Source organism: Phaethon aethereus (assembly GCF_964289735.1).
Source record: "Phaethon aethereus genome assembly, chromosome: 1".
Taxonomy (NCBI): Eukaryota; Metazoa; Chordata; class Aves; order Phaethontiformes; family Phaethontidae; genus Phaethon; species Phaethon aethereus.
This window is the reverse complement of record NC_138575.1, coordinates 95276431-95303871: the sequence shown is the minus strand read 5'-3', so window position 1 is coordinate 95303871 and position 27441 is coordinate 95276431. Positions and strand designations below refer to the sequence as shown.

The 27441-nt window shown below is 39.9% G+C and overlaps 1 protein-coding gene across 1 annotated transcript in view; it reads right to left on the bottom strand.

Moving 5' to 3' along the window:
• Positions 1 to 24770, bottom strand: part of DCBLD2 (discoidin, CUB and LCCL domain containing 2) — a gene marked incomplete at both ends in the record, with an annotated part of 45304 nt that extends 20534 nt beyond the window's left edge. The window contains 4 exons of the mRNA XM_082012630.1: positions 727 to 778; positions 1998 to 2135; positions 6500 to 6727; positions 24659 to 24770. Coding sequence (XP_081868756.1) covers positions 727 to 778; positions 1998 to 2135; positions 6500 to 6727; positions 24659 to 24770 — 530 coding nt within the window. The remainder of the gene's footprint in view (positions 1 to 726; positions 779 to 1997; positions 2136 to 6499; positions 6728 to 24658) is intronic.
• Positions 24771 to 27441: the final 2671 nt, after the last annotated feature.

The window sequence follows — 27441 nt, the reverse complement described above, 5'->3', positions numbered from 1 at the left end:
GAAGCAACTTTGCAGGTACCATGAAAATAGTGGGATTCAGAGACTTCAGCACAATGCTGAGTAAGGCCAACACCTACAATCACAGCCCTGTTTTGGAACTTGGGTAAATGAACGAGAAATGCAAAGGTTGCACTTTGAGGTGTTTCACGACACCAGGGCCGAAGTCTCCAAAAATTACATTTATGTATTTCACAGTAGTCTGCAGCTTTAAACACTGTCCTTGCTTTCAGTGGAAATGGAGAAGGAGAAAACAGGGAAATTACCTATGTTACCCCCATCAGAAGGTAGCATTTTATGACTCCACAGAACCCCATTAATTCACACCAAACTGTGAAATGGGTTTGTAATTTTTAACACATTTCACAGTTTAGTTCACCTTAGATAACTGTAGTATGAATTTCAGTATTTAAGGTACATACTTGCTGTAATACATGTTTCTAGAAGTAATATCCTTTCTATCGGAACGAGAGAACAGTGCCTATGTGTTAGTGCAAATTAACGAGGTTCTATTGTATTCTGCATGTAAATAACAAAAATGCGGGAGAGAGAAAGACAGAGGAAGGAGGAGTGCAAATGTCAAAATTACTCAGCTCTAACCCTAATTAGTTTGTCTCAAGATCTCTGGACAGCAAATCTTCAAGCTGCAAGTGTAAGTAACAGAGTAAAGTAGAAACACCAAAATGACTTCATTAAAGAGATTGGGGGAAACAGGTAAACCAGTCTTACTTGAATTCTGGTTCAGAAAAGTGGCTTGCATTGTCTAAACAGGTAATTAGGTCTGGAAAGAAAACACATTAGGTCAAGAGGATGATAAAGACAACAAGTTGGAGTATGCTTTTTAAAGTACACAAAAATATACATTTGAGCCTCTGTGGCTTAACCAAAACTCTCAGAATGAAAAAACCCCATTCCTACTAAATTTTCTTGCAACATATTTTGTATTTCAGTAGAACCTTGATAATTTGTCTGAGTAACTGGGAAATCCACTGAGAACGTGACATAGACAAGAAGAGAAACACTACAAACATTCATTTTTTTGGTGCAGCTTAATTTTAAATTATAGCTATACTTCAGAGAACTTGACATAATTCAGAGACACAAACATACGCTCTTTTCACAAAATTAAATTAACAAGCTAGCTAAACAGGCCTGTGTTTTCAGCATGTAACAGTCCTACAGTACTGAAACCAAGCAGCATTAGAGTGCCATGTTACTGGCATCCCTGACTGACATCTCAAATTTTGTGTTCAGTCTTGCTGTGTAGCAGCACATACAGTCCAAAATACCGAGAGAAAAGCATCAGATAACCCACAAAATAAAAATTAAAAATGAAAACTCTTTATCTGCTCTTCTTAGAATTACTTCTAAAAAGGGTTTTCTCAAGCCTTTTTTCTTATGAAGCAGCTGCTGGCAATCCTTCATTTCTTTGTGGACCGTATATGTCACTCACCATTACAATGAGTGGAAGTAGACTCAAAACAAATACGGCAGCCTCCTTTAGAGGCTAGGATAACCAAAAGCATGGAAAAAACAAGCAATGGCACAAAACCTAAAAACTAATCATCAGATTACATAATTAAAGAGTTGAGGGACTATAGGAAACCATTACTGAAATAAAACTTTCCATAAGGTTGGTCTGTATAAAATATATACAGCTCAATAGGGAAAATTTTTAGTTATCCACCACCTTGATTACTAACTGAAAAAATGCATTTCATCCTTTATCCGAAGCAGCTCTTTCATTCCTAACAGATAACTGTGATTCTTGCCCTGCTATCCAGGGTAAGCTTTGATATAATTTCTTTAAAACTACAGTAACTTGAATAGTAACTAAGAGTCAAATTTCCTACTCAGAAGTATCAGGAAGACTGTATTAAAAGTCTTCATTTTTCAAAGTTAATTTGTGAGAACGCAGTAATAAATGAATTAGCTCTGTGTTTTTACTAGGCAGCCCTAATTTTACCAGCATGGAAAAATTACCAAATGATTATAAATACCTGATTTGTCAGTGGTTGAATAAGCTGCAAGAAATCCACGTCCAGAAGTGTGTGTTCCACTCATGAACTGTACCGTAACTTCATTACTTTTTGAAGTAATTAAACCATCCATTTGAAAGCCAAACCCACAGAATTTTCCTATGGAGAGAAGGGGGAGAACAAAAACGGACCAAACCCAACATATGTAATAAGCATCTTTTTTCATTTGCAGGGTAAGCTCACATTAATTCTGGGATATATTCAAAAACAAATACATGTGCATGACACTAAATAATGAAGTCAGTGGCCTTTTAATGCAAATGGCAGAGTATGGGTACCAGACTTTTCCTGGGTTCATCCTAAAAGGCTTTGAGGATACAGTGTATAAGCACTGTCAACAGGTGAGAGTCTCTCATACCCTTAACACTCACAAACAAATGTGACCTTATCCCGTTCACCTCTAGCCATGCATAACCCTCACAGTCAGCTCTTCAAAGACCATGAGAAACCTGTCAAGGAAAAGCATGAAGTTAGGACAAGAAGAATCGTCGACAGAAGCAAATGAGAAAAAAGTCCTTCTGTTCCCTCAGCTGTTGGGACACTCCTTCCTTGTCGACTATTTCATCGTTTCTGTCCACTGCTTTTCTTCGTTTTGGCCAACAGCAGGCATGATACACTGCGCTTCAGCATTAACATACAAGCATATGTGAGTACCATTAATATAAACTGCCAGTTGGTTCCCTTTCTGTTTTGCTGCAGCTATAAAACCTAACAGAGGTTCTGCATCTGGATACTACTCTTGCCATCCAAAATGACCACAAATAATACATTTTAAACTGCTGGAGTCTGTTGATACTGACAATATTTGCCCCATGAAGTCCTAGAATTACTACCAAATGACATTACCTGGATGAATGGCTGTTAAACAGACACAAGTCAATATGGAATTTTCCAGTCCTACTAACTTATAAACTTTAACAAAATACTGATCAGTTTATTAACCTGTTAAGAAAAAAAAAAAAAAATCTCTGTTCTATAGGCTCCCTTGATCATTCAATGTTGTAAACCATCTATAACCCTATTTAAGATACTGTAGTGAACAACCAAAGTGGACAATCACCAGCAGCAAATGACAGTGCATATGTTTCAGTTTACCATTCAATTATTTGCTTTCTTGATAATAATCATATCATAAAATAGCAAAAAAAAAAAGCAGCAGCCAAGACTCCCTTCTCAACTAAAGGCAAATTACAATACCAAAGTAGAGGGAGAGGAATAACATTGCACTGCAGGAATAGTTCTTAACAAATATAAAGCAAAACAAATTTAAAGATAACACAAACAAATATAATGTGTATGTCAAATTCCTTTAAAAAGTGAGCTGCACTCTCAAGTACTAATAAAATTTAAAAAAAATAGAAATACAAATTCCTGTCATTATTCAGAGCTTTCTAAATGTTGCTTATTCAGATATTTTTTGAACAAAGCAAGGGTATTTTCTAATGAGAAAAAAAGAAACTAGATTTTACAATACTTTAATGACATTTATAATATTTTATATATATATATATATAACCTTACTTCAGTTCACTACTTAAACTGTTATCAGCAAGAGTTACAAAGAAGTAACTTCCCTTTTACCAAGGCTCCACATTGACCCTATGTTTCGCTCTAAGTCATGTTTCAATGAATAACTGCATTCATTATGACGAACTGCATCATTTTTCCAACTACTTTTCCTTTTTTTCTTAGGTTTCGTTTTCAGCCACTGGATCTTGTTAGACGATTGACCAGCATGAGACACCTCTCAGGGTAGGTCAGACTGCCCTCAAGACACCATTTATCCTCTTCTTCGGGCAAATACACAGGGCAAAACGTTTAAATCTAACTTGGATAAACCATCCAGTGCTGCCTGCACCATGGAGATACAGCATTGACAAACTGTAGAATGATGCACCTTATGATTCATGGCAAAACATACCTTCGAGACTATAAATCACTTTCCTACTTCTTCCCTGGCCTCTTGCCAGATTTTTAGCAATCTTTTTAAAAAAGTAGGCACTAGAAATGGACAAAACATGACTGCCATAATGCCTCTGTCAATGCTATATGCAGAAGATGTAATGTTACTATTTTGTCTGTACTTTTGCATTGAAGGACCCCAAGTGCTTTTATACAGCAACCCTACAGCAGGAGAGGGAATTCCCACAGTAGCTTACATTCTCTGCCCCTATAGATCTGGGCTTACATTGTATGTATTAAATAAGTACATCTGGCTGTAGATGCACAGCGACTGGACTGTGATGAAACTTAATACAGAGCACCTCCAGATCTTACTGAAACTACAGACAAACTTAACACCTAGGATTTGAATCTTTTTCTGATTCATTGATAAATATTCAAAAGGCTTGGAATGAGAACTAGCCTTTCAAAGCTTCATTAGAAACCTTCTGTTTATCAATGAACTAACCCACTAAGAATTCATGTTTTAATCTAATCAGCCAATTTTTAAGTCATTTTGGGTTAAAGTAGGTACCACTGAATTTCCGATTTTATGTAATTTTGATGTTAGACCATGTCAGCAGTCTTGAATGGAAAAACTCAGGATGAATCCAGATTCCTTCCACACAAATTCAGGTCACTGTTTAATCTCTCCTGTGTTTGTTGCTTCAAACATGAACATTTAAGAATCTCCATCATCTGTATCTGTCACTGTTAATATCACTGTTTGTTCTGTAGTTTCATTTATTAAGAGCAGAACAACACACACATTTGCTCAACATACTGTGCTACTACACCAGCTGGGAACAGCTGAAAGTCAAGAGAAACAAACGAAGTCGAAAATTTACTTGAACCCATTAAGTCACTTGTAAAAGTGAATAATAGACTTATCAGAACTGGACGTTCCTTGCCATTTAAGGACTTCAGCGTTTCCTATTTTAGACCAAGCCTGGCTCAACAGCTCCATGCACATACTTATTTTCACACACACTTACCTAAGTAACAGTTGGAAAAGAGCGTTAACAAAGCTAACATTCCACTAGCCTCTTTATAAAAGGACTCAATATAGTGGGATCAGCATTTGAGTTGCACAAAAACAATCTTGGTGAAGTGAATCTCTCTCTCTCCCCGCCCCCCCCCCCTAAAGCTTTAGGAAAGAATATAAAATTAATCTGCACAATAACAACTAATTTTACTGAAGAAAGAATGACAGTTCATTTTGAGTTTTATGCAAAGTAGCCACAAGGATCTTAAAACACTACATATAACTTGACATAGATGATAATGTTACACTGCTATTTGAAAAAAACCACCCTGCCTTACAGTCGTGAAATTCAATTTGTCCTCTTAAAGAGGACAAAAATTAAACTATGGACATTATCAGAAGATGGAGGATATATGAACTACACAACTTTTGAAGCCTGACATCCTTTAATATCACCAAGATAAATAGCTCAAATCAGAGCTCTTCCATATAAAAAGAAAGGCATTTCAGGTAAGCTATATATACACTACTACTTTTTTACTTTTTTAAATTAATGAAGATCCTCATAGTTTTGCAATTTGCTCCCCACTGCTTACAAAAACTTCGCAAGTGACTGGGAAATGTCTGAGAAAAAAAATAGCACTGGAGTTTCCTTTAAGAATCTGAAGAATCAATTATTATTTTAGGATGTGTGTTTGCACAAACAAATTGTAGGATGCTCTGCTATCATCATTACTCATAATTTTTTCAGTACATTTTTAGGACACAAGAATTGTGTCAAGATGACAGACATTTACATATGCTTTAAAAAGAGTAAACAAAATGCCATTGCTTAAGAATAATTACATTAAGAATACTCTAGCATTTCAGAGAGCTCATCTGCTGAGCAGCAATAGTAAGCGTACTTGAAATGAGCACGTCACCAGAGAAAGACACAATCGGAGTACTGTTTTCTTTACCACTTTTATTTTTATATAGTTACAGTTGCACCTGTACTCCCTCCCTGTACTGAAGACCCGTATGGCATACAGGAGAATCTTTCCTTAGCTGTGCTTTCTAGCAGTACCATCAGTAGTAAATTTAGCAAAACTGGTCCCTGATGGCTGTTTTTCTACCATGGTGAGGTGCACAAAGCACTCCTCAAAGTTTTGCAGGGTTTCCTTGACATGAAGCTCAGGAAAAACACAACTTTGATAACAGAATTACTGGAATTCCTTCCCTTACCTTATTTGAGACTCCTGTAAATAATAGACACTTCCGTCTTTTCATCACTTTTCATAAGACTCAAAATCCACACATTACAAAAGCAGTGTATGATGTATTCAGGCAAGGTCTTACCCTGTCCAACATCCAACTGAATTATACCAGTTTTCTAGGGCTATAAAAAAGAACTTAACTAATACCACACACCTAGTAGTTACTCTACGCTCAGAACAGGTAAACAAGGACAAATGTAGAAAGTAACAAAAGTACCAACAGTATATCCAAGTTCTATACAAGACAATAGCTTTCAAATACCAATAACAAAAGCTCTTACCTATCTCTGTCCTGTTGGGGCCAATCCCATTGTGAACTCTTAAGTAACTGGAATGACAAGAATCTGAGTCATCAATATCAAAATCGCCAAATTTGAGCTGAACTCGCTGCCCAGGCTTTACACGAATTTCCCATTCACAAACTGTGCTGTTGGGAGAGGTCTGTGGGTAGTTTATCGAAGCAAGAGTTCCACTTTCAGGACCCAGAACAGTGTGTCCACATCCATCACCTACAAAAGAACAAAAATAAGTCAGCTACACACGTTCACCTTCAAAGCTTCACTGGTGATTTAGTCATCCCGGTTTTTAGCTGTGGTATAAGATTTGTTCGTTTTTAACCATACTAATCACGTTGCAAGAAAACTCCAAGGTAAGTTACATGCAGATGAAACAGCAATTATGAGAAAATACCATTCAACTAACGTTGCCTAATGTTTAGCTTCTCATCATAGGTGACCAAAGAGTGGCTACAATTTCCTCAACGAGATAAAAATTCACCCGTAATGACTTGAAAAATTGCACAGTCACTACAGAAGGCGTCCGTGCTATTTCATGTTCCTTGAACTCCGAGGTACAGAAGAACACAGGTTCTGAAAAGGAGGGAGGAACTCGCCAATGAAACAAGAGCACATCAGTTTGCTGCTGTTTCTGTATTCACAACATGATGAAAAAGAACAGAAGTGGAGAGACAATGGACAGCAAATACTCTACTGAAAATAACTGCCAGGTCTAACCATCATCAAACTGCTAGTCCATTGTTTTCTACTGTATCACAATTTTAATGCTGTAATTAATTCTTACAGCTCTGTATATTCTCAAAATCAAATTAGAAAGAGCAAACTGATAAATCCATTTACTCAACAAGTTAGACATTAATTTCCCCCAGTATGTAGTACCAGAAGTGTAAGAATTTGCGTGTTGCTTTGGAAATAAGAATGTTCTTTTAAGGAACATCCACCATCACTGGTTCTTTATAAATTACTGTATCAAGATGAAACAAAGTATTCCTGAGCACAAGGACACATCCAGAAAAATTAACACCTGCAATAACATAAGCCCCACAACATCTCTGATTTATTTTTGTTAACACTGGAGGCTAAAACCTATTTATTGAATTTAGTCCCATGAAATGAGTAGGCCAGGAACGGCGTTATAATTTTCAAGATTTGACACTAGAAGCTCCAGAGATCTTTTGAAAGAGATCTGTACACATTATCCCAAAAGCAATCAGGTCGTTTCAGAAGCTTGAACAAAGTAATGTAAGCAAAAATTGCAAAGATAAAAATCAGATTAGATATGTCACTAAAAAAAAGGTCTTTGACACCACTCCACATACATTTATTATCTGTAGGTCCATTTTACCCTTCAAAATTCATGCTTGTGTATACAGTTCCTACCAAGTGATTACAACAGATTTAACATTATGTCCAGATTTCACACTCTAGAAATTCACAATGATCAACATCATTTGTATTGGCCAGTATTTGTTCTTACAGCTAGAAGTGTCAGTCTGAAAGTGTTTCATATTACGCACTAATATGTGTAGTTCCTCTACTAAACATGAAAAGCTAAGCTAAGCTTTAAGGACAAAAATTGTATACATATTTAAGCATTTTAACTAAATTTCAAAATTCTTAAATTAATTTCATGCAAGACTGAATGGAAAATTAAGTCCAATGTACTGAAATGACATGAGGGAAAACACTGTGGTACTTAACTAGGTCTGATTAATCTGACCTAAGCACCTAAATACTAGTAACAAAACCTATTGTCTTTATAGTCTGAGCACACTGAAAGATAGCTGCATGTTCTAAAAGCTAAAGCACTGCTCGTATATACAGAATCACAGATACAAACTGCAGCTTTTTTCCTTGCTAGCGGTCTTGAATCAAAATGATGCATCTTCTTTGGAAAAGGTAACTGGAATATCTGCTTCAGTAAAATAAAAAGTTCTGTTTGTAAAGCTGTTGTTTAGCCACGTTTTTTCTTCATCCAATTTTAGCAATTTGTTTTAAAACACTTTGTTCCATCTCATGACAAATATTATTTCCATTTGGGTGACAGCTGATAAACTACTTTCCTGAATTACGGTTGTTCTAATACAGGAGACATAATTGTCCAATGCTACAAGGAAGTAACTTCAACCATATGTTTTATGTATCGTTTTAATCCTGGTTTCTTTCCAAGAGCATGTTACAAACCTAAGAGTAAGTGAAAGATTTATCATTCAAAACCCGTATGGCCTTGGTTCATTAGTTAGTAAACATTTAAATGTCAGATTCCTTATTAGTCACAAAATGCTTAACAGTCAAGAAAAATACTGATTCCTTTGCTAGTAAACTGGCTTTTTGCAAGCAAGTACGCGCACACATTACAAAATACATGGAACTTACTATATTAACAACAATAAAAACAACAAATATATACTAGGTCTTTATTCATGGTGATTTTTGTGGCTAATATTTCAAAACTCATGTGGACATATAAAATTAATCTTCAATATACACAGCAGTCAGTTTTAGCTTATGTCCTAAATAAAAACAATGAGCCAGTTAACCAGTTCTGTGCTTTCCCTATCCTGTGACAGAGATAAGCGACTGTTCACTCATTTACAGATTGAAAATACTATGCAGATACACTAACACAGTGGCCTTTTGAACATGAAATCACAGCAGCTTTCACATGTACGGGCAGATACACTGTTCTGAGTGCATTTTAAAGAAAATAAAAATGTTTGCATGACATAGGATACTCGGTAGTTAATTATTTCTCACTTCAATGGGCCTGTTATTGCAATGCAGTAACCACAGAAATGCTATTTCCTGCAACCAGGAATACCAAGAATACATATGATTATGTATCTGGTTCTTCCCCACGCTTTGCATCTTAAGGCTATGCTGCTGGAAGTCAAAGCCAAAGGAGAGCCTGGGTCTCTCCTTTGACCTAAACTGTACTTGAACTGTCAATTTCTGCAATTCAAAGTAGAAAAGATCATGCATAACATTCATTTAAACCATCCTCTTCACTAGTTTGCTGTTCAGCTGTCTCAAGCATGAAACAATACTGGTACAGCGTTTGTATGATGAACAGGGCGCACCTTTCTGATGAGAAAAGCAAAAGAACTCAAAAAACACTCTTAACACATTTAGGTCATAAAATGCAAATAAAATATTGTAATTTTTAAAAAGACATTGAGACTTTTCTTTTAAGGATGCATCACTAAGAAATGTCAAATTTCCCCTTGTAGCTTGGAACAGTCTTGTTTCCAGTGGCTAGATAGAAAAACTTTCTAATCTGTCTCACACAATTTAATGGAAATGCAAATCTCAAATCTCCCTTTTATCATAGGCTTTCTTGAAAACATGCAAGGAAAAATACTCCTCTAATCTATCCATATTAAAGAACCTGCTGTCAAATCATACTAGAAAGGAAATGGAAAGTTGTTGCTGAATTGCATCTGCAGCATCATCTTACTATGAAGTAAAATTTTTAAAGTAGCTCATTCTGACTGGACATTTTAGATTTCATTTTGTTGTGTGTTTCACTTAGGTTAGTGACAGCAGAAATACCAGACACTTCATGCCTGAAGATTTTAAATATTACCATTGCATGTCCAGCATGCAATGTACACAGGCTCCCAAGGGCAGCAGCATCATTTAGGAGCTATTTGGAAATTGCTAAAAAAAAAATTAAAAAAAAAAATTACACTGCCAGTGAAGCTCGCTGAACAATGAAACCTCATTCTATTTCATTGGTATTATAAAACGGTAGCTCTTGAGCCTTCCTAGTAAGTGGTGCTTCATCATTTCTGCCAAAGTTGTATGAATACCACCAACCAATTCCAGACACACATATATACATCCTGCATCAGGGGAGCAATCTGCAATAGTCAGCAATTTCTCCAAGAAAAAGATAAAGTACAATTCTTTGTACTACAGTTGCATATACAGGAGCATTAGCCACTTAATTCATTTGGAAGTCATCAACTAAGTACCACAGAACCTTTTGCTTCTGTTAATCTGTGTGCAGGAGAATAGAATATCTGAGAACACACAGATGAGACAGAGGTCAATTCCTAAATTAATTTTTCCTGAATGGGCTGACAACTTCTGCTGTCGGTAGACAGCTGAAGGTGTCTCTCGCTTTCTTTCAGTCCTCTCTGTCATATAACAGACCTACTGCACTTCCAGAACAGATCAAGATCTTCTCAGAAGCACCAGGTCGCTAGCATGTACACATTACACTTGACATTTGCTGGAAGGTCTGCAGGTGTGCATTGAATTTCATATGTCCCGAGGACCATGCTCACAGCAAACATGAATAAGCTCAGCTCTTCATCAAAACGCGTGCTAGAAAGATGAGCGCCTCTTAAGAAGCCGGTAGAGGAAAGCAGACTGCTGTCGTCAGGAGAACCATTCATCTCCTCTGCAGGCGCCTTTGAATGCAGTCTGGATGAATTATCCTGACAGATTACATATGACCCCAGGCTATGGCACGCTGATGTCTGATGCAATCATGCAGATGATTTAAAACGATTTCTCATACCCAAGTTCTTTCCATCAACAAAATAGAGAATTTGAACTAACGCAAACATATCAAAATGCATTGGATAAGAAGAAAATGTGAAATTTAATAAAATGAGACAACACTGCACATGCAGGATGGGTACTAAGTCCTCTATGAATACCCACAAAAAAGATTAATTATTCTTTGTAGTTGTTGAAGTCAATTAATCAGAACTTTCTCCCCCCGAGATTGGCTGCTAATCTTGTTCTCACTACCGAAACTTGTTAAAAATTAATATTTAAGACTAGAAAATGCTTTCCCATTGCTTACTTGGAAAAGAGAGAATGATAAAATAAAGACATTAGACAGTCTGTAAGGCATAACTGATGCATATCAAAACACTGATCTCAATTTTAACACGTGGCACTGCCTACTGAACACTCAATTTAACCAGTAGGTTTCCTGAGAAGATTTTACATATATAAGCTATGATTTTCTATAAGTTTGGGACTACACACAGGATGTAATTAAATCATTCTTAACTAAGGAAAGGTAGAAGCAAATCTACGAGAATTATGTAAGCAAAAAGATATTTTAAAGCATTCACTTTAACTCCAAATACACAACTCTTTCCGATTCAATGCACTATTGTAATTTCTCCTCTTCTGTTTAGCTCCTGTGCTCTGCATTTCCCTGTCCTTTATCAGTGTGCCAGTAAGAGACACTGCATCTATTTTTTGCTTTTCTCAGTGTGACCAAGAAAGTTTACACAACCAACAAAATACTTCCATGAATAAGAAACACTGAGAAATTTAGACCACAGAGACATCAAAGTCTAAATAGCTTTTCCAGGTATTTTCAAATGCCCTTGGGTCCTCCAAAACTCATTGCTGTTTCCACCAAAATCCACAGAACTATGTTCTTCAGGAAGGAATCTGCTCCTCTGTCAGAATTAATTTTCTTAACAAGCCAACAAGCATACAGTCCACCTTCACCTTTATGCCATTTATTTGCCTCAGTAACACATGGGTTTGGGCGTTTCATCCCATTACAAATGTTTCACAACATAAAATACCCCACACTTCCACAAGTGAGGCCATAGCTCAATAAACACTTGAAGGCACTTTAAATTAGTGCAGCCACAGACAAAAGCAAGCCTTGTCTGCCTCTCGCTTTTGGCCACTTGTTCTCACACCCTTCCTGGTACTGGAGGTAAACACTTCTGCAGCCACATGCTAAACCAGACCAGGGACTTGAGATAAAAATAGCTGTTAGTTTTAACCTAGAGCAATCCCCTAATTTATTTTAGTGTGCACATGCAGCAGTGCCTTCCCTGACAGTGGGATAGGCCAGTGTAAGAGTTAGGGAAACACCACCGACTGCTGCTTTCACCAGCGCTGCCAGTCTGTGTTTGCATTTCAAACAACCTTGAATTCCAACCAGAAACGTAGAAACCATCCCTCCCCGGGGATGACCAGTCACACTGGCTTCAGGAACTGCACTAGCTGAAGACAAACCAGTGCCCCTACCCATTCCCACAGCACAGTGTTAGATTTCAGCCAGCTCACCTCTCTGAAGCAGCTCCTTGTGCAACTGCTCTCGGTAGTGCAAGGAAAGGTGGGACTACGGTTGTCTCCGCTTGGTTGTCTCTTTACTTGCTGTGGGGCACTCTTAGAAGGGTAATAAAATCATAGATTGAGGTTTAACACGGATAGGAGCAGGACAAAAGGTAAAGCACAATAAGCATTTCGCCTTTCAAAATGTTGGCAGCTCAGTAACGGGGCAGGGGGGGAAGACAGAGTCTGGTTCTGGCTTATAGCAAAAGTACAAAATTGAAGGTGCCATTACAAAAAAATGTTACTGTTTTTATTTACAACACTAGCCACATGCTGAGCTACTTATAATTAGCACTTTATTATTTTCATCTGTACACACAGCTTTTCAATCACCATCTCTGGAAATGCAGTCTTAGCTTTCAGCCACTCAATTTTACACAAAAGAGTAACACTTAGCCTTGTTAAATCTATCATCCAAAATACGGTAACATTTTAAAACAAATTATCTCAAATAACTAAATTGTCAGAGCAGGTAAGACATTTGCTTCCTCTGCTATCATGTACTAACCAAACTGACTACTTCAAAAGAACAGAAAAGAAAGATCAGCTGTGTAAGACCGTTGCAGAGCTTTTGCTTACTGATGTCAGGGAAATTACGTGAGTAAGTCCCCAGGGACAGCTATAACTTGCTTAAATAGAATGCAGGCAAAAGCAGCCTACAAAGACAGGCTAGCTATGGTGAAGAGTGATTTACATGAGGACTCTGTAAGAGGGCTCTGTGTTCAATGATACATAATGCAGAAGCCTTCCTCATCTGCTGCCCGTGCTGAATCATAGTGACAGCTCATGTTGTATGTTGTCTTTTGTCTGGCACATGCAGCTTGCCCACTTCCCAAGACATATCATTTACTTAGCAATCTGCACCAACACTTTCGTAAAAATAAACACTGTTGTGCTTCAGTGCTCTAGATGCTACACAGCTGATGAAGGAAATGAAAAATAACACACAGATAGTCACGCAAAACTCTATGAGAATAAGCAGTAGTCATGGTCAGAACAGGCTTCAAGTCTCCTGTAAGGTCTTCAAACTCTTCACTACACCAGGACCAAATGAAATGTCACAAGTCTCACACAGGTCAACAAAGAAGCAAAAAAGTCACCAATCATACCAGTCATTCACACGCTAAATTAACACTAAAAGTCATTTTTTTCTCTCTTCTATTATCAGTTCATAGATGAGACCCCAGAGCCTACGCTGCAGATCCACGGCAGCATACGTTGATCTAAACACCAGTACCATCTTGGCTTTTGTAACACAGCTGCCCTGCCCACTGCCGGTGCTTATCGCACCCTTGTTGAGCTGTACAGCAGCTTTATACCCAGGTTACCACCCCACCCGCCTTCTACTGAGTAAGGGTGTGGATACAGGTCAAACGGGGTCTAACAATCACTGGAACCTGCACAATGGAGAGGATGCAAGGCAGGGAGGAGAGGATGAGACAGCAGCAGCCAGCGATAAAAATTATGTTTGGCTGCCATGGAGTCGACAGAAGCCGGCAGGAAGGAAGCTGATGGTTTGGGTACCTGAACAAAGAACAATGGGGCATCTAGATGCTTTCAAAAAGAAAACCTCTAAAACCAGTTGCAATTATTTGCACCCTGTAGCTGCACCAAGAACAGTGACTTTAAATATCATAGTTTGTCATCCAACTGATGAAACAGTAACACTCCACATCTCTACACTAGTGTTTCTTTCTGCCTGTGCAGGTGTCATACAGCATCATCTTTATTTCTAGCATTCTTTTTCAACTCCAATTTCAAAATTACGATGGGGACTGTTTAGGGTTTTCCCATTGTGAACAACACGGCTTCATTCTAGCATGATGAAATAAAATACACCATCTGTTCTAAAAGGCAATTCATTCCTAATTTTGCCTTGTACATGTTCCCTTAAAAGAATATCTTCACACTTGTGACCCTTTACGAATGCAATCAATAAAAGAAACATTATGTACTACTGAGTAATAAGATGATCAGCTGGGAAGATGACAGTAAATTTACACACCTCAGTCACTAAGTGCCAAAATTATCACAAAAGTATAGCAAGAGCATACAGGAAGTCAGTAGCATGCAAAGCTCTAGTAAAAACTATCTGTGAATTTTAAACTTGCCCATCAGCTTTGCTGTTACCTCATCACAGCAAAAGGAAAAGGATGCCTTGTGTTATGGAACTGGAGATCTTGAAAACAGCTCTTTAAAAATGAAGAGATAAGTAATGAAAATGCTTTATTTGACATTTTCAAATATACTTAAAGATAAAAACTGATCACCACTGGATCATATGCAAGTGTTCAAAAGCATTAAATTTAATGCACCTCTCTTTCCACCCTTATGATACCGAGACATATTTTGACACCTGTATACAATGGCATAGAAATACAAATTAACAGATAATGTGGTTCAGGGCTTCCTGGTTTCACAAAGCTCAACAGATTTGTAAAAGAAAAATTAAACACCAGTGGCTTCTTTCCACCACACTGAACAAGATAAGATGTTTTTCCCCACATCTTAATCATTTTGAAGCCCAGATACAGATTTAACTGGCTACAGTCCTGCTAAAGATGTACTGCTAAAGATAGCTGCCAACTATGAAAACCTTTGTGGACTTGCTGGCGAAAGTTAAGTGCACAACATACTCCACGTACATGCTAGATGACTGCAGGAAACTATTCTTTCAGAGTCAAAACCTCCTAACTCTGAGAAGTAACCAAGCAAAATTGCACCACTGTAATTCACCTCCTGTTTCCACTGCTTTCCTAATTCATCTTTCCACTCAAGATATTGAGGACCTTTCACCTGCCTCATTTCTGTGGGTTTCTCTACGCAAAAAACATTTACATCCAAGCACCTATACAAGTTGCTGGTCTTGCCATGCCTAATTAATATGCCACTTTAGTTTCACCTCAATATAAAACTAAAAGTGCAAAAATAGGATGTATAAAGAGAACTGTGACAAAACTGCTAAACAGTTCAGTGTTTCTACCCCTTCCATCAATATCTGAAGCTGCACTGGGCACTGAAAAAACTACTACTTCTACTCCAAGAAACAGCAATTAAGAGACCTGAAAAGATTTCCTCTTCACAGTTAAGCAACATTTGAGGTCTTAGGATTGCACAATCTAAGTCTAGCAAAACCACAAATGGATCACTGAATATGAGCTGAAAATGGCATTTAGGGATGAAAAATAATTAACCTTTTGCAAATCCGGAATAATTTTCCGAAATACTTATTTACAAGCTTTGTTTAAATGCCAGACCAAGACCAACAGTATTAGTGCAATATGACTGACAGCATCAATCTGGAAAGCTTTTACACCATCATCTTGTTTGAAATCGGGACAGGAAAGTTATCTGCTTACAACCATCTACAGAAGAATACCAAGCTTTTCAAGTTCCCTTTTCCACCACTAATAATACTTCTCAAGGATGCATCAAATCGTTATCTCCCACAGCACTTCAAGTAAAGAACCAAGAAAATCAGCATTAAATCTGTTTAAAGAAATGGTTCTATCAGAAGTACTGCTGTGGGGGAGAAAAGTTAAAAAATAGAATCCATGTGGCCCCATGCACAATACATCCGATTTCAGCAAGGCTGATGATCCAAAGATCAGTAGCTGGCACGATTATCATTCTGACAGATACTACTCCAATCCTGGATGACAAAATCCCCTCCAAGTAAATTTGGAAAATTCTTCAAATATCTGGGAGGAAGGTTTGGAAGTGGGCTTAACAAAGGAAGTTATAAAGTGGGGAGGGGAGTGTTTAATAAAGCCTGTAGATGATCTGGCCGTTGATTTTACATTCTTTTTTCAGTACGTAAATTATGCGTAATCTTTGGAATATGGCTAATAAGGTAGTCTCCTGTGATTTTGCTGGAGCTGAATTGAGTTTTTGCATCATAAAGAATGTAGGACTATTAAGAAGTAATACATTTATTTAAAACTTTTACTAACAATAAAAAAAAGTTAACAAAAACAAAGATATCAAAACATAACAGAAAAAAAAATCTGAAAATACCCGATTTTACTTTTTTTTTTTTAAATACTACAATTAACAAAACTGATGTAATAGTCTCGCCAATGAAAGACAAACTTTGGCTTAAAGAAAGCACTGAAGAAATATTAAATAATAATAAATGAAACACAAACCACCAAATAACAAAACCTCCAGACTTTACCGCTCAAAAAGAAAAGAGTCAAGTCTTGAACCTTTCCAATCCTAATTTATAGGTCATTTTACAGAAAGATGGATTCACAGTATTGAAGACTAGAAAGGCCCTTTTAAGTGTGATTTCTTATATTCCACAACTACTTATACTTGGCTAGCCATGATTCTAACCATACAGAACTTAGGATGTTGCATTAAATTTAACTTTCCAGAAAGTTTTCAGACTTAATTTAAAGGTATCTTGAGAGAGAGAAATTTTAACTAGTCACATAAACAGCTTACACAAAAACATTTAATAATGCAACAGCTATGTATGCTATCGTAACAATGGTACAGAACTGGAACTTTCTTAATTGTGTTACCCTTCAAAAACACGATGCATGGAATTTCTATTAATAGGACAGAAGTTGATTTACTCGAAAACTTAAAACTTAGTACTTTCAGTAAGGCTGGAAGAACATAGGTTCTTAAGATCAGCAGTCAAATAATTGGAACAAAATAATGACTACCTGAGTCAAAATACAGAGCACCTACCACACACAGAGACCAGTGAACAGGCCAAAACATCCTCTTCATGTTAGCCAAAATTGAAAGCAAACATCTGACAAGTACATATTCAGCCCCCATTTACACATATTCTGCTTCCAGGAACCCTTCTTCTTTAAAGGGATTTACCTTATTAAAATGATTACCAGTAGCTGCTAAGAATCCTTGCACTTCTAATGGCTCATGCACTCAGTATTATATGTTGTGTTGTTATTGTAAATGTATTTCAATTGTTTTATACCTAAGAAGGCCAACTCAAATCACAGTCTCACTGCAAACTCATGACAAAATACATATGAGTTGTCACTTATTGTCAAAGATAAACACTCATGTTGCTTGATTTTCAGGGTACAACTAGTCTTACCAAAGCTAAAGGGTAACTAATGACTGAGCTTCAGCACCCATCAGGTGTTTGCTGATCCAAGCTTTACAGACTGCTAACTCATGGTAAATTATTTTTATTCCTGTATTTCCATAGAAAAAAGAATCTAACCCAAACAGAACTGATGACTATAAATGTACAGATTTTGTCAGAAATACCAACAGGAAGCATCCAAATGCCAGATGCAGTATGAATTGCCTGTGTATCAATTCCAAGATCCAACTCATTGAAATAACTGAGATACCAGTAGCTAAACAGGCATGAACAGTCTGACTTAAATGAATTTTTGAAGAGTTTAGTAACCATAAAGAAATGCTCTCCTTTTACATCTCTTCACCGAGAGAAACTAAGTGGTCATGCAGGGAAACAGCAGAAATGACATGCCCAAAGAGAAACAGCCCAGGTTAAGAGTTTCTTCCTCATCCAAGGGTTGGGGTTGGTTTTCTTTTTCAAACATTAGACAAAGACTACTTCAAACAAAAGCCATTTTCAAAATCAGTGCTATTCTGTGGTCCAAATGTCAAGTCACTATCATATTTTCAAGTATAATTTTTAATTCAAATAACATTAAAAACGTTCAAACCTAAAGCAACAAGCTCAAAGAGAATATGAATAGCACAGTTCAAGCTGTTTGCCTCAGTGGAAGGCAAAGCATGAAGCTTAGCAAAATCTGGTATTTCACAGTCTTACCACATTAATGAAGAGTCTTCACAGACAATAACCCACGACTCTGTATAAAAAACAGCACTGAAAATTTTAATTTTTTTAAAAATCCTATTTTAATGCAAGTTGCTACATGGCCTTTTATGTTAACATTACTACTTCTCCCCCTCGCCAGCCCTCCTAATCTCAGTTTAGTAACAAATCCACAGTCTATGCTTGGGCAATGGTTTCAACTGTACCACTATTTTTAAAAAAGGACCAAGGATATTCCATAATATTTGATTAAAGAAATTAATCTAAAAGCAACTCTTTATCAGAAAATGCAGGTAGAAAGAGAAATCCTTTGACTACAAAACAAATTCTAGGTAATTGTAACTGCTTCCCCAAAGCACAGGGTGCAGCTACAAAGATGGGGGTGACATGCAATAGCTTATTTTAAATAAGCTTTCAAAATATGGATAAAATAACCAGTATAGAAACATTTGCCAGTACGTCGAGCAGCAATTCCAACAAGGATTGCATTTGTACTGATTATCTGAGCTATCAAAGCTGATGCATTCAAGGCAGCACTTAACTAGCTGATGACTGAAACTATACAGAACAGCAGTGATCACATTAAAAACCTAATACATCATTTCCCAGAGTATAAAGCAGGTGGCAGAATTGCAGAAAAGGAGATGGATTATTTTTCTCTTATGTGAATAACATAAGAAAACATTCATCCAAATCTTGAAAGCTGAGCATCTCCACCCAGTAGTAGGAAAATAATTTTCCTAAAGACTGCACTAATATGCTAGAAGGTCACTGGCTTGAGATGCACACGGTAACAGCATACAAGCTTCTGAAAGAACATTTATGTTACCTTTTTAACACTAGCTCAGATACTTGATTTTTATAGTCAGGTACAGAGACCTATATATATCATACCATTGTGCGTTGTACTGTTGAAATCCAGAGCAAATTGCAATACATTCTGGGATCAAGTATGAGAGCTCTAAGAGTGTTTACACAAAATGGTGAGTCCTGCTTTCTTTAGAGGAGCAGACTAGGCTAGCACAACCTCAAGAGGCTCCCAAAGCTGGCTGAACAGAATCAGTACTGTGAGGCAACCTCCCAGAAAGAATAGCTCTGCGGAACACATGTATGTACCTTCTGCCCACCAGACTCACTTAACCACTTCAAATGAGGCTCAGTAACTGGAGGAGGAAAAATAATTTTACTGAGATTCTTGTTTTCAAAAGCAAAGAATTTTCACCATTTTTAGGTCTATACTTCCAATACCAGATCACTTCCCACCCAGGAACAGCATTCCTCCACACAATTCTCTAGAGCACTGCTCATCCTCCTTCTCGCCACATCTATCTTCCAGGTGCAATGCTGGGAAGTGAAAAAGAGCATCAGAAAACCTGAATCAGCAGACATGTCAGATAAGCCTGGCAGAACTTGTCCCAGTCTTGAAAAATTATTCCGTACTTCTTAGCAGAAGGACGAAAGGGATTTGCCACAGCACTCCTGCCTGCGCAGTACCAACCCCTGAATCCTCAAGCACCTCTTCTGCACAACTGCATCTTCAAAACACTCTGCATTCCTAAGTAAAACTGTCCTATTAGCAAAACCAAATAGTTCAATAGAGCACTGCCCTCCCCCTCATAAAAGACTTATTCTAATGTTAATTTGAGGAATAATAAATCTCTCATCCAAAGAGCCGGGGGTCTTTTTAATCAAAATAATTCCTTATGGGTTTGGCTGTTACTCTCTTCCTCCCAGATGAGCCCAGCCAAGAACAATGGATAAAAAGGGCAATGAAACACCACCCGATCTAATTCAGTAAGAGTAGAAAATGGCACTAGTGTGAAGGGCAACCCATGACAATTGCTCATATGGCAGACTGTTTTGTGGTAGTGCTTTTTATTCACATGCCAGGAGCTCTCTGCAGCAGGAAAAAGACACCTGCAGTGGGTTACCTTGGCAGCTGGGACCCTTGTCAGTCCCCTGTTCCAGAATGAAAGCATCTCTTCCAGGACGTCTATGGAGAAGCTACTTCCTGACTCCCTCTCCCCCTCTTTTGCCCACCTGATGGGTATGTAGCTAGAGCCACCTTCTCTTTGCCTGCTTCCTTCTCCCCAAATCAAGCCACCTCTCTTCCAAATCTGTAGTTGGAGAACACTGTTAGATCCTTTCAAGCTTGAAGTTCACAACTGGAAGGTTATCCTAGTGACCAAAAGGGACGGCCAATTATTTCCCCAGTATGAAACAAAGTTTAAGGAATCAAAGTTCACAAAATCGCATAGCTAGTTCTAGTCTTCCCACCTGTCCAAGGAACTTCTGAACTAGACAGACTGCAAGCAAAATGCAGCAACTTCAGTGACAAAGGTGCTGAGACACCCCTGCACAGTGAGTGGCCAGGAAGTCACAACACTCGCTACAGTTGTTGGTTTCAGCCACCAACATCTGAATGACCATTGAGCTATTGCAGATCCTGTAGAAAGCCAGAGCCTAGGCTGACAGATCAGCATGTGCCTAATTCTGGACTGGCCACAGTCAAAGCCACCGTTGTCAACTGCCTTGCCGGATGGACAAGCAGAGGTGAGATCAGGAGCGCTACAGAGGGGAGGGAAGGGCATAGAGAGGAACTAGGAACACAGAACTGATCCAGGAATACAGCAGTTCAATCACAAAACACAAGGCCATGGAAAACTGTTTCATGAGGCTCAATACACACAGAATCATTAGTTCTCTCACTTAGCTTTTCAGATCATGGTAACTCAGCACCATACATTCAAAAATCATTCTTCTCTGCTACACTGAAGCAAACATTTTTAAGCTACAGTGATGAATCACTTTCTTGTACTTTCTTCAACGAGGTTTGAGTATATAACAACATCATTATGGATTGGTATTTGTTTAGAACAAAATATGGGAATCACATTCAAAAACAAGCATCCAGAGTTAATTTTTTTAAAGAAGTGCAAAACAAATCTGCTTTAAATCACTTGGGTATCAACTTCAGAATCTAAAGTTTATTTTTAACTTAAGGCTTTATTCCAGTTTTATATGCAAATCAGTATCCACTAGGAATGCCAACAGATGGCTACCAAACTACATGCATGATAACGAAGTTCTTGCTCCACAGACCCTACAACCTTCATACCTTCAGAATAACTGAGACATTACTCAACTTCTGTTTTGATGAAAACTAAGTTACTATTTCTCTCTTAGCTGTTTTATAATGTTTTTCTAAATCCAAAAAAAGGTTAAACTTAACTAACAAACAGGCCACCCCAAATTTATGTCAATAGCTGAACATCTGGTAAGAGCACTGTTTCTCAAAATGCAATCCACAAAGAGCAGGAAGCTTGCTGGCTTGCCTTCATTCACACCTGTGTAATTACATGAAAAACAACTAAAACACTTCAAGTATTTTTCAAATATTGATTTCCTCACAACCAGAAGCTAGAGTCACTGCAGAATTGTTTCAAAATCACAAGAGCTGACTTGCACAGCCATCAGCTGGACAGTCCCCAATTCATGAGACTGTATGAAATGCAGCACAGAGTACTTTTCTGCTGAGTCTTTTTCAGTGTTTCTGAAGGTGTGCAACCTCATACAAAATGCTCACATTTTCCAAGACAGTGAGACACTCGAGTTCAAGACCTTGACCAAAGAATGCTGAATTACATACACGGAATAATTTTCAATATGATAGACTGAAAAAACTCCCACTCAAATCCTGCAAGATAATACAGTGGGCTACTAAGTGAAAAGCATATTCACTCCAGCAGTACCTCCACTTTTTCATTCCTCATTTTGCAGCTCTCTGGAAGGGGAGGAGGAGGCAAACATTTGACCCAATATTCAAAACGAGTTTCACATTGACCAAAACCATACTGTTATTTTTAAATCAGCTCATACTAGTGAGGTGCTCTACAGAAAAGCATGCAAGAAATGAAAACACTCGATCTTCAGAACAAGATTTAAATACCATGTAGTATGTGAGGCTTAGAGCTGCCAAATAGTGGGAAAGAAAATGAATAGTTGCTTGTTAACAGAGGATCAGCCTCCCTAATGTAACAAATGAGACTAGGTTCCTACACAGTATCACTTACCGTATTCTTATAAAAGAGTTTAAAAGCAACTTTAACTGTGGCATTTCCTAAGCCTTGGGTACTTCCACTGGCAATCAACATATTCTCTTAGAAGCCTGTGCATATACTTAATACACTAGTTTAGTAACAGCTTTGTGCAGACCCTTCATGAGCAAGACAGCCGTTTCATTTTTGCATGGGACTCCTTACCCAAATAAGAACTATGCCAGCATTTAAAGATACAGGATACGTGCCCCCCAACCTTCTCTGGAATAAGATAAATTAAAATATTTTGGCAAGGAAACAATCCCTCACAAGCAGAACTTTTCTTAGAAGCTCCAACAGTTTCTCATACTGAAAAGCATTGTATTCAATAGCACCAGAGACTCCAACCTTAAAACAAGCTCTGCTTTTTCTTACCAAATAAAGCGGAGCTTGTCAATAAAGAGGTTCCCCTCCTGCTCAAAAGTGAGACTTCCGTACAAACTTTAAGCATTAACTAGAGGGACACTGTAAATTGAAATTCTGAGTAGGAACTCTTCAGCAGCTTCTCAGAGTACAGAAAGATAAAGTGAACAGCATACCTGGAAGACTGTTGTCCACGCATGGACTGCTGCATGGTCCCACCCCCTCTGGCACACCTCTGATCGCTCACTGAGCCAATTCAACTCAATAATCTGGATGAAGATTATGACTCTTCCCTCCTCACCGCAGTTATTTCAATTTTCTCTTAGAATACCAAACTCAGTCTGCTCATCAAAAGGTCAGACAAGTGTCATGTCAGCCAAAGTATTTGGAGTGTGATGCTCCTATAGCATGAACTAACACCTTGCTGCTGCCTGCCTCACCCAGAAGCAGCCCTCAAAAGGCTCAGTGTTAAAATTGCCCAACTGCCTCTCAAAAAGCAAATGGCTCTTCTCCTCCTCCATTATAAAATTAAAACAAAACCGGGTACGCCAAACGCTTATTAGCATTAGCTTCATATGCGTATAGGAGCATACTTAAAATGAAATGCAATTAACTGGAAATAAGATGAAAAGGTAAGTCGTTACTAGCTTGCTTTATGGACACATCTCTGACCTTTGTCCATCCAAAAAATTAATTAAAATGTATGCCTAACAGTACAGTGCATATATTTCCAATTCCCTTTATGCATTTAAACACAGCATTTGTGACATTCAAATATATTTCCATCTCTCTCTGAGATGTACAGAAAGTTAGGTGAAAACAGAGTTGAGTTTCCGAAACGAAGCATGACCTGTGCAAGAAGCAAGCAGCATTGGAAACCATAAAATTTCTGTTCTCAACTCCTGTATTCACAGAAGTTTCAAGATGCTGTCAAAACATCCACTCCCACCACTTTCTCCCAAGCATATGATCAAAGTGACAGTTACTGTGGCATCCTCTGATCTTCTGCCATGAAGTGACCAAACCGTGCCTCGGAATTTTCAAAGCGCTAAAGCCTAATCGTAATTCCACCCGAGGAGAAGAAATCTCGCCGACTTCTCTAAACAAATAAACAAACAAAAAATCCCCAAACCTGTTTATCAGATTCCAGACTCTCACCCCTATATACGCTTCTACAAACTCTTAGGCGCGTATAAGTTTATTTTCACAGCCAGCAGAATCTCCCCTTACCCGCCTCCCGGCTCACACCCCTTCACCCAGAGCCTGCGGACGGAAAACCCAGGGGTCACCCGCGGCTCGGGCAGCCTCCCCAGAAACGGGACGTTGCTCGGGAGGATAAACCCCACCACACCCTCCGTCTTCGGGCTGCCCTCCTGCCCCCAAGCCACCCCAGGCCCCGCCCGGGTGAGGCAGCCCTCCCGCTCGCCCCGCGGCCGGAGCTCGGGGGCGGCCCAGGCCGGGCAAATCACCGCCCCGTGCTTCGGGGGGGCCGCCTGAGGGAGCCCCCACGCTCCCCGACAGAGCGGGCAGCACACAAGGGGGGAGTGGGGAAGAAGACAACGGCGTTTCCAAGAACGGGGCTCTTCTTTCTCCCTTTGTTGGCCGGGGGGCTGGCTCGGGGTGTGGGGCCGCATGCTGGGGGGGGGGGGGAGCAGAGATGGGGGCTCCCTCTCCCCACGGCAGAGCCCCGGACGGTCCGTTTGCCCCGCCCGCCCGCCTCCCCTCTCCCTGGCCGCCGGGCAGTGCTGCTCGCCCGCCGCCGCCCTGCCCGCCCTCTCTCGCACCCACCTTTCTGCGCCCAGTTGCCCCTCGGCAACAGCGGCAACAGGAGGAGGCTGAGGCGGAGCAGCGAGGCCGCCTGCCAGGTCCCCGCGGGGAGCGGCCGCCTCGGGCTCACCATGCCCCGCGGCGTGGCCAGCGCGGCCGGCAGTCCGAGGGCATCGCGGGCTGCGGGGCGGCCGGGCCGGGCCGCGTCTCTGCCCCGCGGCCGCCAGCGGGACGCGCCTGCGAGCCAGCCAGCCAGCGCGCGCCGCCAACCGCCCCCTGCAGCCGGCCCAACCGCTTCCGGGTGCGCGGCGCGGCCCCCGGCGGCTGCGGGGCTGCCCCGCTTCCTGCCGCACCCCCGCCCCCGCCGGGAGGGCGGCCCGAGGCGCCGGGGAAGCCGCGGGGTCCCGGTGGCGGCCCCGCAGAGCGCGGAGCTCCCTGCCCCTCTATAACCGCGCCTAGGGCGCTCCGGGGGTGCACGGGGAGGGCGGGCGGTGCCTCCGGGGCGGCCTGCTGGGGATTAACGGCCCCGAAAATCGGCCCCTGGGCGCCAACCCCCAAATTTCTTATTTATTTTACCTCTGTCCTCCTTTACGGATTGGCTAAGAATATTTCACTTATTCCCGCCCCCCCCCCCCCCCCAAGGTAGAGATTAAGTGAGGCAAATTGCCTGGAAAAACAAAACTCCTTGGAAACCCGAGTATGGCTGCTGCCAATAGAGGGGGATAAACTGGTGTCATTGATCTCCAGACGCAAAACGCAAACTCAGCTCTAGAAGAGCAAAGGATTGGCTACGATGTCCCAAGCCACCGCAGTTCTAGTTCTTGACATCTAGGTTTTGAACAGATGCAGTGTGTAATCGGAGAGGCTCGCTTTAGGAGGCTAAATTCACCCATGGGGAATAGATGCTTTAAAAAAACCAAAAAGTAACTTTCAAGTCTTGCAATCACAAGAAGGCAGAATGGCATATTTGCAGAGACTTACGGTAGCTGTTACCATACTGAATCAGTTCCCCTAGGTTGTCAAGAAAGCATATTTTTGGGAGGAAAAGCACCCTAAGCACTGGTAGGATCAAAGAATCACCTTTGTAAGGCCATCATCATGGAAGGGAGCGCCTTGTTACATGTTTGTCAGTGGTAGGTTAAAGGAATGTAATTTTCAGATGCTGATGAAACATTGCCGTGTCCATGCTTCCACAGCCACAGTCCCAGCCCTACTTCCTCCCAGAAAGGTCAGAGGGACAAGAGGAAGGGTGGGAGTGGCACCCACGCAGACATCATTTCACGTTTCTTTCAGCTTCAAGAACTGAAACCTTCTCAGCCTTCCACTGACTCATGCTCACTCTCACCACAAAGCAGAAGGGATTTGGGACTCCACAGCTTCCAAAGATTAGACCCACTGCCAGCAGAGGCCTCACAGTTCATCCTTTCTGCTGTGGAAGGGCTGTTGCAAGACAACCCCATGTCCTGGTGGTGTCCAGCTCCAGTGGTTCCACTGTAAAAAGTGTCTTAAGGAAGAAATTGGTCTCCACTTCCTCTCCCAAACAGCTCTGTGAAACAGATACTGCTTTCCTGGCCAGTGGTGTCCAGGGCTGGCTCCACTGAAATGGCAGGAAAAGCATCTCAGGAGTCAGCCTTACCTGATACACAGAGTTGCTTGAAGAACGTTTACTAATTGTTTTATCAGCACTGTTCCTTGTTATGATGCTGAAAACTGACCTGTGTCCACATCTATGCTCAGGGCTTATTAAGGCTTTTTGTCACAAAGAGACATACAGAGCGTTCTCTCTCCTTCCTTAGGCATATCAATCGTACCACTTGTGCCAAATCATGGAAGAATCCAGAATAGATTTGGTTGCTCAGGCTAAAGAGAGCAAAATTTTGATGCACTTTTCTTACTTGTTTGGCCCACGGTTGTGCCACAGCTGCCAGGAGGTGGCTTCTCATATATTTAGGGAATGTTAAACATGAAGATTTTAGTATATTTCATATTTTTCCCCTTTTGAAACCTTTTTAGCAACACAAAAAGAGACCCCAATGAAAGCAAAGGCAGTGGAGGGGTATCTCAGATTAAGCTGTTTTAAGTCAGCTTGTAAGACGTAATAGTCACCAAGACATCCTGCAACACATAAGGGAAGATGAATCGAAAGTAATTTATATGCATTCCTTTGTCTTCCATTCAACAGATGCAGAGGTTCATGCCACAGGTCACGTGAAGCAGTTATATCACTACAATAACATCCTTTCTGTACTACAGAGCGCACATTCCTAACATCACTAATGATTAGAGGTATTTGTTATGTACTGGAAAAATCACTCCTTGAACAATTTGTGGCTTAGTAGTGCCATGCATTAACAGGAGCATCTGAACATCCTACACATAAATCAGTAAGAGTCTTTGGTGGACCTGATAGAGGTTTCCTCCTGTGTTATCTTCTGTTGCGAAGGCTGTGTGGGGTGTTTTCTTAGCTTGATTTGACTGTTCTAAAGGTTTTTATTTGTTCACGTAAAAAGGATACCTGGATCTGTGAGAGGGTTGATTTCTAAAAGAGGTGAAAACTTGCAGAATTCCTAAAAGCAGCCAAAGGCCTAATTTGCTTAATCTATCTTGGAAGTTTGTCCTGAAGCCACATTCCCTGACCACAAATGGTTTATGCGGAGCCCAAAGTTACGTATTTTGCAAAGGGGAACACCATCCTAATGGATGTGGTGACAAAGTATGAAAGGTTATACACCCTAAAAGCCCTAAAGATTTATGGCATCTACAAAGCCAAAGAATTAGGAATATGGTTCCATTAGCAATACAAC